Below are 17004 nucleotides of genomic sequence, written 5' to 3'. Positions count from 1 at the left end.
TTTCATGGTCATTGCTGGGGCTGCTCTGTTTTGTAGACTTGGGCATGCATTAAGGCACTCTCCATGCCTCTTCCCTGCCTTCTCTAAGAGCCAGGCTCTGGGTCCACACAGGAGGCCAGATAATTCCAGTGACCATGTGGGCAGATGTCATAGTTTCTGTCATGCCATATCCCTGCCATCCACATTGTCTGTCAGAGGTTTCCCACATACGCCGTGCTTTCTCCTGTCCATGCGGCACCCATGCTTGCCATTGCCGCCTCTGTCTTAGAAGACTGTCACCCAGATATCATCACACAAGTCTTCTAGGCCTGCTAAGACCCAGCTCCACTGCAGCTCCAGGTATAATACAGACCAAAGGTACCCGAAGTCACTCAGTAACCAGGTACCGGGCAGCTTAGACTATACAACACTTGCTGGCCTGACACACTCCTGACCGGCCACAGAGCATAGTGTCAATACATGACACTTGTAAATAGGCTGCATGCCGTTTTTAAAACTTCACTAGTATACCTATATGGTGGCGTACGTCTTTAGTCCTGGCACTTGGGAGGAAGGAGAAGGCAGATCTCTGTGAGCTCACGGTCGGCCAGGTCCTAGGCAATGAGACCTTGTTTCAACAGCATCAAACAACAAAACCATAAAACTCCTTCCTGCAGGGTCTAGGCTAGTTAGACTGCCAGTGGGTGAAGGCACTGGCCAGTAAGCCCGAGTTTGATCCCCAGGATCTACACAGTAGAAGAAAAGCAACTCTAGAGTTTTCTTCTGATTTACACACACACATGTGCATGCACACACGCATGCACATGGACCCACTCACCCATATACACACACACATCACACATGGACACACATACACACGGATGCACACATACACACACATGTGCATGCACACACGCATGCACATGGACCCACTCACCCATATACACACACACACATCACACATGGACACACATACACATAGATGCACACATACACACACACATGCACACTCACCCATACACACAAAATGCATGAAAGTAACAAAAACTGCAGAAACATGTAAAATGGAGTGTGCCTCTATAACTGTGCCTGAGCAGAGGACTCAGTGGCACTAAATGTATCCACAAGAGTGTGTAGCTATCACTGTCTATTCCAGGACTGTGTCATCTTCCCAAACAATATCTCGGTCCCACTGGCCACAAGCATTTCAGTCCTTGTCTTGCCCCAGGGCCTGGGTTCTGGCCCCTGCCATCTACTTTCAGTTTCTGTGAACTTACATATTTTAGGCAGCTCTCAGGTCTAGCAGGGTTATATCCTTTTGTGGCAGTTTATTTTTTTGGCATGAAGCCAGGTTCTGTTCATGTTATAGCAAGTGTATGACCTGCCTCCCTTTTTATACGTATGTGTATACACGTATATACACACATACATACATATACATATACACATGCATGCACATACAAACATATATGAATACATACACACAAACACTATATACACATATAAACACAGTCATACATAAACATACACACATGTACATACCCATATACACACATATATATACATATATATTAACACACAAACACACCCATATATACATATACACATACACATGTATGGACATGTACATCCACATGCATACCCATGTACACATGCATCCATCCATACATACATGTATATGCTCATATACATTCACATACATACATACACTTATATACCATATATATATATATATATACACATATACATGCATACACACTTAGATATACACATTCACATACATTCACATGTATATACCATATATGCATGCATGCATACATACATACATACATATACACACATATACATGCATACACATTTACATATACACATTCACATACATTCACATGTATATACCATATATGCATGCATGCATACATACATACATACATACACACACACATATATTTTGTGGTGCGGGGTATGGAATCCAAGGCCTTAAACATGCTATGCCAGGGGCTCTAGTGCTGTTCGGTTGTGTAAAATTTTTTGTGGTATTTTTCCATTGAATTTGACAAGTGATTTCCTAATCTTTTTTTAGGAATTATTTATTTTATGTATATGAGTGCATTATAGCTGTTTTCAGACACACTAGAAGAGTGCATCAGATCCCATTACAGATGGCTGTGAACCACCATGTGGTTGCTGGGAATTGAACTCAGGACCTCTGGAAGAGAAGCAGTCAGTGCTCTTAACTTGAGCCATCTCTCCAGCCCAGGATTTCCTATGTTTAACGTTTCTGTTAGCTTTCCAACTCAGATGTTCTATCATGTCTGAAGCTGAAGCAGCTGAAGGCTTCCATAGTGAGGGGGAATTAACCACACATTTACTTATTTCATGTATATGTGTGCAGATATGATGGCATCTGAGCAGAAGTCAGAGGACATCTTGAGGGAGTCAGCTCTCTCCTACAGAGCAGCTCCCAGGGATTGAACTCAGATAGACAAGTTTGGCAGCAAGCGCCCTCATACACCAAGCCCTTTCGTTGGCCCAGTGGAAGAAAATTGAAGATGCCAAGAGAGAGCAAACTAGTATAGCAGAAAGGCGGCAGACGGGACATGTGCCAGGTGTGCACTCTGAAAACACACCTGCTGGGGTTTGAACTGGTGGCCAACACCTCAGAAAACAGCATCCTCTGCTTGGTGGCCTGAATTGTCAGTGTCCCCCAGACCAGAGGTAGGGCAGTTGTTGTCATATGAAGTTAGAGATAGCAGAGACGCTGGGTGCCTTTACCAGGGCCTAGTCCACATTCATAAATAATTGTGTTTCATAAATAAATGCAAGGTGACAGACACCTGTGTCTGTCACTCTGAATGAAAGCCAATGAGTGTGATGTGGTAGCTGGGTTATGAGCAGGTTAGCCTCACAGGAGAAAAGGGGAGAAGGGTCTGCAGAGGACCTCAGTAGAAAGCCACCCCTGGGACAGGCAGTAGTGGTGCATGTCTTTAATCCCAGCACTCAGGAGACAGAGGCAAGTGGTAGATCTTTGAGTTTGAAGCCAGCCTGGTCTACATAGTATGTTCCAGGACACTGGGCTACACAGAGAAACCTTGTCTCAGAAAAATAGCCACTCTGGGGACAGGGGGATGGCACTGGGGAGATGGGTCCACTGGGAAAGTGCATAAATTCAATCCCTGGAACCCCCATGAAAGCTGGGCATAGCAGCCCATGCATAGAACTCTAGACACAGAAGGGTCCCTGGAGCTCACTGTCAGCCAGTCTAGGTGGATTGGTAAACTAAGTTCAGTGAGAGACTCTGTCCCAGAAAATTAGATGGTGAGTGACTGGGGAACATATCTAACATCCAGCTCACACACACACACACACACACACACACACACACACACACACACAGGACCACCCTTAGAATATTTACAGACAGCCTATGCTGGTTAGGACAGACAGAGATGCTTTTGATCTCTCCCCATAAGGACCATTCTTTGGACAACTCAGTCTCCTCATTCTTCTCTTACGAGGGGGAACAGGCCTGAGGCACACTGTGCTTAAAAAGGAAAAAGAAAAAGAAAAAAGGTAAACCTCTCTCATCTTTCTTTAGCTCTTGGGGCCTGGTCAGGAACCTCCTGATTGGGTGTGCCTTTATTTCCCCAATATGGCTCCTGTTCTTTAGAGTCAGGACAGGCCCTTTAAACAGGGGCTATCCAGAAATCACGTGGCCCAGCAAACTGCCCAGCCAGCTGGCTGTGGACACCTCTTCCTCCCAGGCTGGTGATTCAGCATCACATGTGGACTTGTATAGATTTTTCCCTGTAATTTTCTTTTAAGTTTCTCTCTCTTGAAAGGAAAAGTAAACATTGTTACAATGTTGCAACAGCCGATTGCGCCATGTGAGCCCAGGCAAGTGTGGTTATGCTAAAGGGGCTTCTTCTTTTCTTTTTGAGTTAGTGTTCACTGATTGTACAGATAAGAGCCTGCCTCAAGATGGCTCAACACGTAAGGGTGCTTGCCAAAGAAACCTGATAACAGGAGTTCAACCCCCAAACCCTTTAAAGGGAGAAGGAAAGAGAAGACAATACAAAGTTCTTCACTGACTTCCACATGTGTACTGTGATGTGTAGGAGTGCTCACATACACATAAGCATCATACAAACAACAAACATTTAAATCCCAGTCCTTGTAGTAGTGCACTTTGATCTGGGGCTGGAGTGATGGCTCAGCGGTTCAGAGTGATTGCTGCACAACCATGAGGACCTGAGTTCAGATCCCAATACCCATGTAAAAAGCCAGGCATGGTCTCACACATGGAGGAGTGTGGTGGCTGCAGATAAGGGAATGGGGAGCCCCTGCCCTTCATTGTTGGTCTCCTGAATTTTCTCATTGAGCATTTTTTTTAGTTTCCTTTCTGTCATTGTGATAAAATACCCTAACCAAAAAAAGCAGTCGAGAGGAGGAAGGGTCAACTCACAGCTACAGGTTCTAGTCTCTCAGTATGGGGAAGCCAAGGCAGGAACTTGAAGCAACGAGTCCAGAGTAGAGAGGGAAACAATACATGCATGCTCACCTTCTTGATTGCTTGTAGTCAGCTCTGCTTCACTCTTATGCAGTTCAAGACCCCTGCCTAGGGATGGTATCCATCCTCCATCCTCTGGTTCTTCTTAGATAAATTCACATAGCCTGGGCTGGCCTCAAACTCACCATATGGGCAAGCTTAGCTTTCAATTCATGATCCTCCCACTTGTACCTCTTTGTACCCCACCACACTAGACTCAAACATGCATTTTTTTCTTTTTTTTTTTTTCCCAATGGTGTATACCCTTAATCCCAGAACTTGGGAGGCAGAAGCAAGTGGATCTCTGTGAGTTCAAGGCCAACCTGGTCTACAAAATGTTTTCCAGTACAGCTAGGGCTGTTACACAGAGAAACACTGTCTCAAAAAATGGAAGTGGGGGGCTATATTTGTTTTTTATTATTATTTTATGTTCATGAGAAAAAGAAAGAGGGAGGGAGGGAGAGAGAGAACAAGACAGAATATGCTGAGTGAGACGCAGTGCCCACAGAAGAGGCGTGAGGGTGTCCTATCCCCTGAAGCTGGAGTTACAGGCATGGTAATCTGCCTCTGCCTCACGTGAGTGTTGGGAACTGAACTCTTGTCCCCTGGAAGAAAAGCAAGAACTCTTAACCACTGGCCATCTCTCTAGTCCTAACAGGAGCTGTTTTAAAACTCAGAGTAGCTAGGCAGTGGCGATGCAGGCCTTTAATTCCAGCACTCAGGAGACAGAGAGAGGCAAATCTCTGAGAGTTCAAGTCCAGCCAGTGAGTTCCAGGACAGCCAGGACTATATAGAAAAACCCTGTCTGGAAAAACCAAACAACCAAACAACAACAACAAATACTCTCAGAGTAGTCTGACCATGGTATTATTAGAGCCGACTCTCAACACCCAGGGCTGTACCCAGGTGCAGGAGGAAGACAGAAGGGGGAGACTTGTTGCTCACATCGACCTGGTGACTCTCCCGACAGGAAAAGCAGAAGGAGATGGCAAGATGCACATTACCCTATGTGACTTCATTGTGCCCTGGGACACGCTTAGCATCACCCAGAAGAAGAGCCTGAACCATAGGTACCAGATGGGCTGTGAGTGCAAGGTGAGCAAGATCTGCATCGTTGCCCCTCCCTGCATCCTTACCCCTCCCTGAGTCCTCACCCCTCTCTGGTCTTGTCCATCACAAGATCTCCAAGTGAAATGGGGGTGAGTCCTTGGCTTCTCAGCCCCTCATGATAGTGAGTCCTGGTTTTGGACTGAACTCTGCGACAGTAAGGAAGTGAGACAGTCTATCTAGAGACAAAGCCTGTAGTCCCAGGTCCCTGAAGAACCTTGAATTTTGTCCCTTTCAAGAAATATATTCAGGATAAGGGGTTGTGGGGTGGGACAAAGCATATAAATTAATCCACATGACTGGCAGCTCCTAGGAAGGAAAGCTCTAAGGAAAGGAGATTTTTGTGAGGAGAATATAGTCCTGGAAATGGTTTCCTACCATGTGCAGGCATAAACATTGTGTGACCAAGAACACAGGTATGTTCCCCACATCCTAGACCTCCATGCATGAGTCTCTGTAAATGTGGTATTCTGGGGGTATTTGTCTGTCATCTCAGAATCTGCTCAGAGGTGGGACTAAGCAGCACTGTAGATGCACATGTGCTTAGATGTGACCAGAGTGGGCGGGATTTATTCCCAGATTTGGGAGTCATGCCAACTGCAGGGAACCAGTGTGTCCATGGCCCAGATGCTTTGTCCCTCACCAGTGCAGGATGCATCACTGGAGAGCCAGCATCCCTCCTGTTACCAGGAGTGAGCCTGGGAGTTGCCCACAGGGTCGTGTCCTATGGGCCTGTGCCAGCTGACACTTTCTGGTGCTTCCTCTCCTTCTGGCTGGTGTTTCCCATCACTTGGTTATTGAAGGCATGATTCCAAGCCCAGGTGGCTAGCCGAATACAGGCCAAGCATGGCTCCACTGTGCCTGGCACCTCAAACGCAAACACTTGTTGGCCATGATTATACACCACATTTAGGAGGCTGAGACAGAAGGATTGCTGACTTTGTAATCAACCTGAACTGAAGAGTGAGTTCCTTGTCAGACTGGGCTACAGAGTGAAATCCTGTCTTCGGGAAGTAGCTCCATTGAGAGAGTGCTTTCTAGCACACATGAAGCCCTGGGTTGTCTCCTAGCACCACATAAACCAGCTGTGGTGGCACATTTCTTAACCTCAACATTTGGGAGGTGAGAGCAGGTAATCTTTGATTATCATTTGTTACATAGAAACTTGTAGGCCAGCCTGGGATACAAAAGACTGTGTCTCAAGAACAAATAAGCAAAAACGAAGCTTCTTTCTTCATCTCTGTGTGGCTAGAGGTGGACACTTGAAGCTCCATAATTTTTTGTTAAAAAGCTAGTGTGACCCATTGACCCAAGCAGGTGCTTTAGAACAAAGTAAGAGCATTACTTGGTTCTAATCTTAAAAGGACAGCATTTTTTCTTATGAGTTGTATATGCATAAGCAATTGCAAATTTGAGAATTAAGAGCATCTGAGGGACGAACAATCTTCAGCAATTGTGAGCTCTGAGATATAATATTGAATATTAATATACAAATTAAAGCTTGATTATTCAACTTTTTTTTAAGATTTATTTATTTATTATATGTAAGTACACTGTAGCTGTCTTCAGACACTCCAGAAGAGGGAGTCAGATCTTGTTACGGACGGTTGTGAGCCACCATGTGATTGCTGGGATTTGAACTCCGGACCTTCGGAAGAGCAGTCGGGTGCTCTTACCCACTGAGCCATCTCACCAGCCCCCTATTCAACATTTTAAAACACCATCTACAGCACACAATTTAATTATCTGTGCTGAAGCAGGAGGAAACTCAAAAGAATAAGCATGTAATTCAATTCACATGTACTTTTTTCCCATAGAAGAGCTGTTTTTAAACACAGTAACTGGAATGCATGCATGCATGAATTTATAGAAGATACAAAAGCATGCATAAAAACAATTTTTTAACTTATCTTTGGGATATTGTCAATTTATTTAAAATGATGGTATGTAATAGATCAATTATTAATATTCTGTAATAACCAATTTGATTGCTGTTTGGAACAAGGAACAGACACTTAGTCAGATTTTTAAGACACAATTTTTGTTATAGTTATCCCAAACTATATGAATTTATCTTATAATTCTTTGTTAGCACCACAGCGGCTTAATAGGATGCTGAAACTTCGCTTTGAGGTAAACGCCACCTCAGCCTTGCCCTTGAGATGCATTAGCTAATAAAATACTTTTCACTTAGGGGACAATATATACTGAAAAATTAAAACTCTTGGCTTCTTGTATAGAAGCAGAAATGATAAAATTTTTTTCTTATATAATGTAAAGCTGTGTTAGCCACACCTACAGCAATATTTTCCAGTGACTATCAGTTCACTAGAAGCAAAACTCTTTACAATTATCAGAATGTAAAGGAAAAAACCAACTCTTAAATCTATAATAACTTTACATGAAGTAGGCAAGTCAAATCGCAATGTCCTGATAAATTCTACAGCCTGATTGACCCTTTTTATAAACTTCGAATTTAAACTTTATTAGAATAACATCTGGGTAGATCTGTAACAGTGTTCTTTCAGCTAAAAGAAATTTCCCCTGGAGGCAAGTTTCCAGAGCTTCCCTAGGCACCGTTTGCAAGACAAAAGAAAGTCAGACAAACTGTGCAGAAGCTGCTCTGAGCTTAGTTCCTCTTGCCATGAGGACAAATTTTACAATTACTAAGTTTCTTTTACAATATTAGACCATAACTACAACTTTGGGAAAGCAAAACCCAATTTCAAAACAATTTATCACCATAGAAGCAGCATTAAAACTTCACTACCACATTGCAAGATTTGGCTGCCAGTTTATACCTATGAATGCATGACAGTGCAAGCTTTAATGCTTCATTAAAGAGACATTGCTTTAAATCTTATCTTCAAATGTACTTTCTAGGATAAGAATCACATTAAATATTATCTCAGCTAGAAGTGTCTTAGGAGGCCCCGTTTTTTGGCCCGCTTTATGCCACATGTTTGAAAGAGTCCAAACCTGAGTTACCAATTTAAAGCTAACTTTCTAGTAACAAGTGTTACACCTTTTTGATCAGACCCAATAACTTATAAGCTAATACTCTACGATGAAGACACACAGAGCATGTTGCACCTCTAAGACCAGTAAAAAGCCAAATGAAGCGGCTACACTTAGACCAATCAGAGAATTTTAATTTTTCTAGCTATAATTATAAAATAAAAAGCACTTTGTCATTTGCTAAACACATTAATCACAATTGCAGAGAACCCTCCAGGCAAAAAACCATCTATCAGCTTTTTTGCCCCAAAACCAAGAGGCTGCAGACTCCTTTTCTCAAAAAAACAGTTTCTCCAGCAGGAGCCCTCCTGGCTAAAGCATGTGGCCACTCTCTTGCTAAACCAGCAGGTAAAGTTTTACCATTCTTTATTTTCAAACATGAAACACAGAACATTCAGTCATTCAGACAACGAAACAAAACACACATGAATTGACATGTAAACGGACCGGTGCACCAGACATTAGACAACACAAAGAGGGCAGAGAACTTCTGCTGTAGAGCCAGAGAGAATAAAGCAGGGTGTCCCCCGAATTCTCTCTGTCTCTGGGAGAGTTTCAAAATCCATTTTCCTCTATATATTTTACTCCTTCATTTTGAGCCGTATTCCTCTAGCCTGATGCAGTTCTCGACTGCGGACAACTGCCTGTTTCATTATTTTAAACCTTATTCCTCTCGCCTGAAACAGCTTTTAAAAGCTGCGGACAACCACTTGATTCACAGTTTCTAGTCCCACACATATTTCACTGTCAAATCCTAAGTGGAAAAAGCGCCAGGTTAGCACTGTTCCAAACTTAGCCCGTATCCTTCCGCACCTCCAGCAACACTTTTTTAAAAAATGAATTTTAAAGCCAGCGCTAGCATAAATACCTGTTGCTCACCGTGCTCAATACAATCTGATTTTTTTCCTTCCCTTGGAGCTCCATACAAGACAGCAGCGATTCCCTCAGTGTTTTCCCACCGTTCCCATGGTCCCTGGCCCGGGTGTCAATCTGTTGTATACTGGCCTGTGGCTTACAAGGACCAGGTACACCAGGGAGGCAGGCTGGGGCTGAAAGAGACTTAGAGGTTAATGGAGCCAAGATATGATTCTGTTCAAGGCCCTCCAGTTTACTATGAGAGTCTACTTATAAAAGGGGAAGGCCCATCCCCCGCAGGTCCATTCTTGGTGTCTGGAGCCAGCCTGTAGGTGATGTGCAGAATAGGATGTTCCTCCGGAATGTATCAGGTGCTTCTCAGCAGGTAGCTGTGTCTTGGAGAGAGCAGTGGTGGGTGGCAGAGCAAAAGAGCCATCTAGGTTGGAAGGCTCCACCTTAGGTAATTTCCTTCACAGTGGCAGCAAGGTCAAAGTCTGGATCAGCCTACTTCAGGGCTGAGGGAGGCTACAGTTTTACTTAGACCTGTGCTCAGCCATTGTACAGGGACATAAGGCTCAGCAGGACTACTGTCCTTGATCACCTTTCGTAGGTTGTATTCTGAAGGTACCCCAAGTGTCCTTGGCCCCACTTGTTCCTTGGTCCAAACTAAACCTTCCTGCCTGTGTCCTCTCAGATCACTCGCTGTCCCATGATCCCTTGCTACATCTCCTCCCCGGATGAGTGCCTCTGGATGGACTGGGTCACAGAGAAGAGCATCAATGGGCACCAGGCCAAGTTCTTCGCCTGCATCAAGAGAAGTGATGGTTCTTGCGCGTGGTACCGCGGGGCGGCACCCCCCAAGCAAGAGTTTCTTGACATCGAGGACCCGTAAGAAGGCTGACAGAGCCCCTGTGGCCAATTGAAAAGCCTCTGAGGGTTTAGACTGGTCCAGCTTTGACATCCCTTCCTGGAAACAGCATGAATAAAACATCAATCATCCAAGTGGGTTCACGCTAGTGTGATTCTGCCCCCTCCCCTATTTTCCCTAGACATGGTAGTGGGTCTGGAGGGACAGGCGGGCCAGGTTCCCTGCCATACCCCTTCCCTCTGCCAGCCTGAGCACTGTGTGTCTCAGTCTTTGATCCTTGCTACAGGCAGGAGTGGAGCACAGACTTGTTACCAGGTCTCTCTGGCACTGTCACGTGCAGCAGACAGGCATCAGTAAGGGTACTCTAGCACTGTTAGGGCAGAGCCTGGGAATGTGCATTTTGCATAAACTCTTGAAGGTTGTTGTAAGACTGTGTAGCCGGCCTACCAGGTCCTTTTCATCCTGAGAGTGACATGTCCCTCGTTTTCTGCAGTGGCCACCCCTCTCTCTGGCCCTTGCAAATGCTTCCCATCCCTCCTGCATCTGGTATGGACTTTCAGGACCCTGGTCTCCCTCGGGTCTAAGAATTGCCCTCCAACCAGTGGTTCATTTTTCTAGGAGTCCCAGTCAGCCCCATGAATCCACAGACTTCAGCGAATGGAAGCCCTCCCTGAGCCGTGTTTCTGGCTTCAGCAAAGTCATTACTGCAGTCCTCTCCCCTGTCTCTACCCTCAGTGAGGATCTGTGAGGTCCCATGCTGGGGGCAGGGATCTGTGGTGAGGGGTGCTTGACTGTCCTTGTTGCCACTCTCAAGCTTCCCAAGCCATTCTTCACCCCTTTCCAAGCAAGCTTCAAACATCCAGGCTGAGCAGCACAGCTCGGTTTGGCTCTCTGTCGCATCGGGCCCTGCTGCTGTTGGGGGTGCTACCAGCACTCCCTCTTTTGCACAAATTGATGATATAAAAGGCCAGTCCTAGGCACCTAGGAAAAGTCTAGTGAACTCTCCCTGCTAGATCAGTGGTTATTATGACCCTGTTGATTTCTGTAAGTGTCAGTAACTAAGCACGCAGCAGGGGAGACTTTGCGGTGGGCAGTTCTTCATACCAAGCCCCCTGAGGATGCTGTGGCTTGTTTTCAGATCCATCTCATTTTCCTAAAGGTGAATTCTCATGCATGGCTGAGAGACATGTGTATGCAGCTCTGCTTCTGTCTCTTAATGTTGTTTAAGGCCCTTATAGGGAACTGGTGTATCTACTTGCTCCTTAAAGCAATTTTTTTTCTGATGCCAGTAGGATGGGGGTTAAGACAGGCAGAACTATATCACTAACAATATAGACAGTCACTCTTCTTTCTGCCTGCGTCTTAAAAAATAAGCTGTCCCAAGGACACAAATGTATATTAACCATACATGCACGCATATGCTCACACATAAACACAGACTCTGAAGTCTGGTAGCCTGTGAATGTTCCTTTTGTAAAATGCTTCCAAAAACTCTTTGCTCCAACCCTGTCCTAAACATCAGAAACCCCAAAGAAACGGTTAAGGACTCCCCCTCAGACTCTCCCTACCCAAGCCCCCACACCAGGACCTGGCCAGCCCTTTTAAGACAGACTGGGAGGACACACAGGAGTCAGCCTGCCCCTTCCCAGGGCATTTTCATGTTGTGCAGTGATGTTCTTCCTTGGATGCTGGCCTGGACCAGCCAACGAGACCCTGCAGTCTATCCCGCCCTGCCTGTTTGCTTCCTGTGCGGTGGTATCATATGTAACAGTGCCCATTTCTGCTGACTTCTTGACATGTTCTGGTTTGTTTCTGATGTTCGCCGTGAGCGTTCTTGTGCCGTGTTGATGCCTTTCGTAGCATTAGACTTTGCACTTTTAAAAAAACAAAAATGTTGAAGCATCGAGGAAGCATCGAACCCAGAGTGGAATGCCTGGTATGGTAGCTGGCCTGGGACAGAGGGACCCTTTCTCATCTTCCTTTGAGTTCTTTGACTATCTGCTTTTCCAGCCTCCCGTCTTTTGTGTCTGGTTCAAATTATTATGAAGGAGAGAACCTCTGAGTATACCAGTTCTGAAAGACGGCCTTTCTGTTTTCCACTCATGCTGGGGTTTCTAGCCACACCAGGCTGATGAGAGGAAACCGAGCGAGCAAACGAACCTTTGGGACAAAGTGCCAGATGGCAGCTGAGCAACAGCCACTCAAATGCCTTCCCAGCAAACCAATTGCAATATATAGTTTAAGGTGTTGTTTTACTTCTGTTATATTCTAAGCCCTGGGCTTCCTCGCTTACTCCCGTCATGCCAGCAACTCGCAATATTTCAGATGACGTTTACATGGTAGCAATTTCCAAATCGCTGCCTGATGCGTAATTAAGACATATCCGTGGGCTTGCTGCATAATTTAAAGCTTTGTTGATTTTGTTTCTGTTTGAACTCTTGGTTGCGGGGAGGGGGGGTGGAACCCCATGTGCGTGCTAGAATATGAAGTCTGAGATGTACCCCCCCCCCAACACCCCACGCTGGCGATACGTGAGAGTTGTTGGAAGTCAGCAAGCCGAGCGCGCCTGATGCCCTGTATCACTCTCGACTTTTATTTTTATGAGTTTGCTCTGTCAATGGACAATAAACCATATTATCAAAGAGAAGGTTGCCTCCTTGGCTGTTTCTGAAGGGCTGAGGGATGGGGGCCAAGTCTGTACTGGCTAGAGGGAAGAAGAGTCAGAAGCAGAAGGTGTGCCTCAGTTGGCAGAGTGCTTCTTGCTTCGCAGGCATGGAGCCCTGGACTGGATCTCTAGTACTGAATACATTGAGCATAGTGGTACATGACTATAATCCTGGCATTCCAGAGGCATGAGGATTGGGAATTCAGAGCCATCCTCAGCTACATAGTCCTAGCCTGGGCTACACAAGGCTCTGTGACCCAGTAGTCTCCCTTGATGAGCCAATGAGCTTATTGGGGTTATTTACAGGGTTGTGGGTCACTCAGAGGCAGTTGCATCACTAGAAAGGTTGTCCTACTCTAGCCAATACTACATCCTTAAAAATCCCTGCTTGATTTGAAGGCAGGATCATTAGATTCTCCTCTCCCCAGCTATTGCTTACTTCTTATATAACCAGAGGAAGGAGGGGTCTTGCAAATCTTGTGACTGAAGCTTCTGAGCCTCCTCCTAGCTCTAGGAGGGAATATGTCTGCTCAGAGCCAATACCTGTACAGATGCAGTGGGATATTCGTAATGCCCCAGCAATGAGCTCTTAAGTACAGCCCCCTACCCCTGCAAAACCCTGGCGGGAAATACACTCCCAGGAAATGTACTGTCCAGTGTTTACAGCAAGTATTTCCTACTTTCTAACTTTAGTTACAAGCTCACCTCGAAGTTATCTTCAGAAAGAAACCCACTGGGTGATGGTGGTTTAATTCCAGCACTCAGGGGCAGGTGAATTTCTGAGTTTGAGACCAGCCTGGCTTGTGTAATGAGTGCCAGGCGAGCCAAGACTACACAGTGAAATCCTGTCTCAGAACCAGAAAACAAACAAAACCCAGAGTCAAGTGAACGGGCCTACTGCATAACCATAAGGACATGAGTTCAAATCCCAACACTCGTGCAATTGACGGTTTTTTGTTTTTGGGTTTTGTTTTGTTTTGTTTTTTGAGACAGGGTTTCTCTGTGTAGCCCAGGCTGTCCTGGAACTCACTTTGTAGACCAGGCTGGCCTTGAAATCAGAAATCCACCTGCCTCTGCCTCCCAAGTGCTGGGATTAAAGGCATGTGCCACCACTGCCTGGCAATTGATGGGGTCTTGTGTGCAGCCCTGTAACTCCAGGACTGCACAGGGAAGAGACAGGAATGCTCTCTGTGGCTTGCTAGCTGCAAGCCCAGCAAAATACTCTAGGTCCAGATTCAGAGGAGGCCTTACCTCAAAGAAATGAGGTGTATGCAGTAGCTAGAGAGAAAGCAGCCAGAGCAGTATGAGGAGAGATGCAACTGGAGGCTAGAGAGGAGTAGCTTGTTGTAAGTGGCCAGCCCTGTCACCTGGGGTCATGTCGATGTCTCAGCCTGAGCTTCCCCTGAGGGCCATGTCTGGGTCCGTGGCTATGCAATGGCAGGGGTCTGTATCCATGTCCCTGGCTCATATTAGCGCTATAGAATATGTGTTGTCCCTGGTCAGGGCAGCCTCTGGGTACCATACGGATGTCCAGGGACTATGTCCTGGGACTTGCCCCGCCCTCATGGGCTCTGGTGCTCTAGAGAGCTGTCTCCACCTCTCACGGGCAACAACACTAAGGAGAGCAAGAAATTGGGCCTTGAGCCTCTCAGCCAGGTAGCACCGTGGATCTGGCCCTGGTGGCAGGGTGTGGGTGAACTAGCCCTAAAGGCATGAATATGAGATCTGACACACCCCACACACTCGTCTGTCGTGGGGTGGCATGTGTGTAGAGATGATGCCCCTCTGCCACTCCATGCTCCATACCACCTTAGGCAGTTGGGAGAACTGCCCACAGGTTGTGAGTGCAAGAGCTACCCCTCCCTCACCAGCTGCAGAGGTACAGGGAGAGCAGGCCCTTCACCTCTCCTGGACAGCACAGCGGAGCTGACTCTTGTGGTGGGGGTGCAGTTGAACCTGCTGAGGGTGGAAGCATCGGAGAACTGGTCGTGTCTGCTGTGAGGTGGCATGGGTGTGGGGGTTAGTGCCCTCCCCTTGCCACTTGTGGTAGTTGGGGCAGCTGTCCTCGAAGGCATTAGAGCAGGAGAGCTAGTCCTGCTCCCTCACTGGCTATAGCAGGCCCTGAACCTTGCCTAGCTGGCCCTGTTAGCTAAGGCACAGGTGAGCCAGCCCTGAGGTTATGAGGGGTTTAAGAGCAGGAGCACTGGCCTAGTCCCTCCCAGGCTGCAGCACCTGAGAGGGTGGGCCCCACATCTTGACTGGCAGCACAGTGGAGCTGTCTCTGGAGGCGTGGGTATGGATGAGCAGGAGAGCTGGCCCTGCCTCCTTCCGATGGTGGCTTTGGGTGGCCTAGCCAGAGCAGTGCTGGAGACCTTGCCCTGGTGCTGCAGGTGAGGGAGAGCCGGCACACTGACCAGCTCAGCTACCACCCAGGCCCAGGTCCCCGGCTCCGAACTGGCCCACCCCCAAATCTTTATCATCTGCAAATGGTTGGGAAGCATGGAAAAGCCAATCCTGCTGATGCAAAGCTACAGAATCTCCTTGACACTGGGCAACAACAGGACAACCAGAGGAGACCTCGTGAGGATCCAATATCGATGGTGTCCCAGAAGCCAGAGATCTCAAACCAGACCAGTGACTCATTGCAGTGAATATTTGCAAGTGAAGGTATGTGGACAGAGGGATACACTGTGGGACACACTGTGACACACTACAGCTTCCACAATGAAATGTTTTCTATGCTGTGTGTGTGTTTGTGTGTGTGTGTGTGTGTGTGTTATTTTGAGGAAAGTTTGCAGGGGCAAAGGGTAGATATGAGGGTGTGGGGAGATGAGTGGGACTGGAGTGTATGATGTAAAACTCACAGAGGACAAATAAAAAGTTTAAAAAGAAAAAAAAAGAGAGTGAAATAAAAAGGTTGGGGGCAGAACTCAGTGGTGGAGGGCACGGTCATTGCCCCGTGAGAAGTGGGCATCTGTGATGGGAAGGGTTGCTGAGAGACAAAATGTTGTGAGTGTGTGAGTGGGCATGAGGTATGTGTGAGCATGAACTGCAGAGAATCGAGTGCAGGGAGCACGTGGCCGTGAAGACTGGGGATGTGTGGCATGTATTACAGATGTCTGATAAGGAGCGTGCATGTGGAGATCTGGGCAGCAGCAATCCCTGGGGACAACATACGGAGAGAGTGGATCCCACCCAGCCACATTCTGGAAAAGGACCCTACCAGCCTGGGAACAAGCTGGCCAGGGGCCCGGGGTAGTCCAAAGGGACAAAATGTAAGGACCTAGGAGCCCAGGTGGTACCTGTCTAATGAGTTGACAACAGGAATCCCCTTAAGCCCTCGGGGTGGACTGATGTATCTCAAAGAGAAAGGGACCGCCGAATGACTGAAGCTCGGATCCCCACCCAGTATGGTGGGAGGGCACTAAATAAATACACATTGATAGCACAAAACAAAATGGAAAACACAGACATCTTTGTCCTGGCTGTAGAGAAGAGTCCCACAGCAACCTTGGAGCTTGCTGAGGTCCTCAGGGGTGCCCTCCTGGCCTCTGCCTGCCTTGCTGAGAAACACTACCATTCAGGAAAGTTGTTTTACTGCATCTTGGTGGTGGTGGTGGTGGTGGTGGTGGTGGTGGTGGTGGTTGTTACAAGGTTGACAAATGCCTAGGTGAGGTATCCACTTCAGATCCCAATCCGTAACAGTAGCATAAGAAACAGTCTCTATCCCCCCAATCCGTAACAGTAGCATAAGAAACAGTCTCTATCCCCCCCAATCCATAACAGTAGCATAAGAAACAGTCTCTATCCCCACCCCCACCCCCAGTGATTGAACCTAGCCGTATAGGCTTTTATTTGCCTTAAATGGAACAACAGTATTAATAGGCAATGACCACCCTGAACCTGTTCCTGTCTGCCCAGCTGCTGTCTCTAAGGACCTGGGGCCCTGGTCCTATCTGCACGGGT

The 17004-nt window shown here is 46.8% G+C and overlaps 1 protein-coding gene across 1 annotated transcript in view; it reads left to right on the top strand.

Annotated features, from left to right (window-relative positions):
• Timp2 (TIMP metallopeptidase inhibitor 2) overlaps positions 1-13020 on the top strand; it is a 51265-nt gene extending 38245 nt beyond the window's left edge. Inside the window, exons 4-5 of the mRNA XM_021175582.2 lie at positions 5496-5620; positions 10200-13020. Coding sequence (XP_021031241.1) covers positions 5496-5620; positions 10200-10397 — 323 coding nt within the window. The 3' untranslated portion in view covers positions 10398-13020. The remainder of the gene's footprint in view (positions 1-5495; positions 5621-10199) is intronic.
• The last annotated feature ends 3984 nt before the right edge of the window (positions 13021-17004 follow it).

Source organism: Mus caroli, chromosome 11, assembly GCF_900094665.2.
Source record: "Mus caroli chromosome 11, CAROLI_EIJ_v1.1, whole genome shotgun sequence".
NCBI lineage: Eukaryota > Metazoa > Chordata > Mammalia > Rodentia > Muridae > Mus > Mus caroli.
The sequence above is the reverse complement of the archived record's forward strand: the minus strand, read 5'-3'. Positions and strand labels throughout refer to the sequence as shown.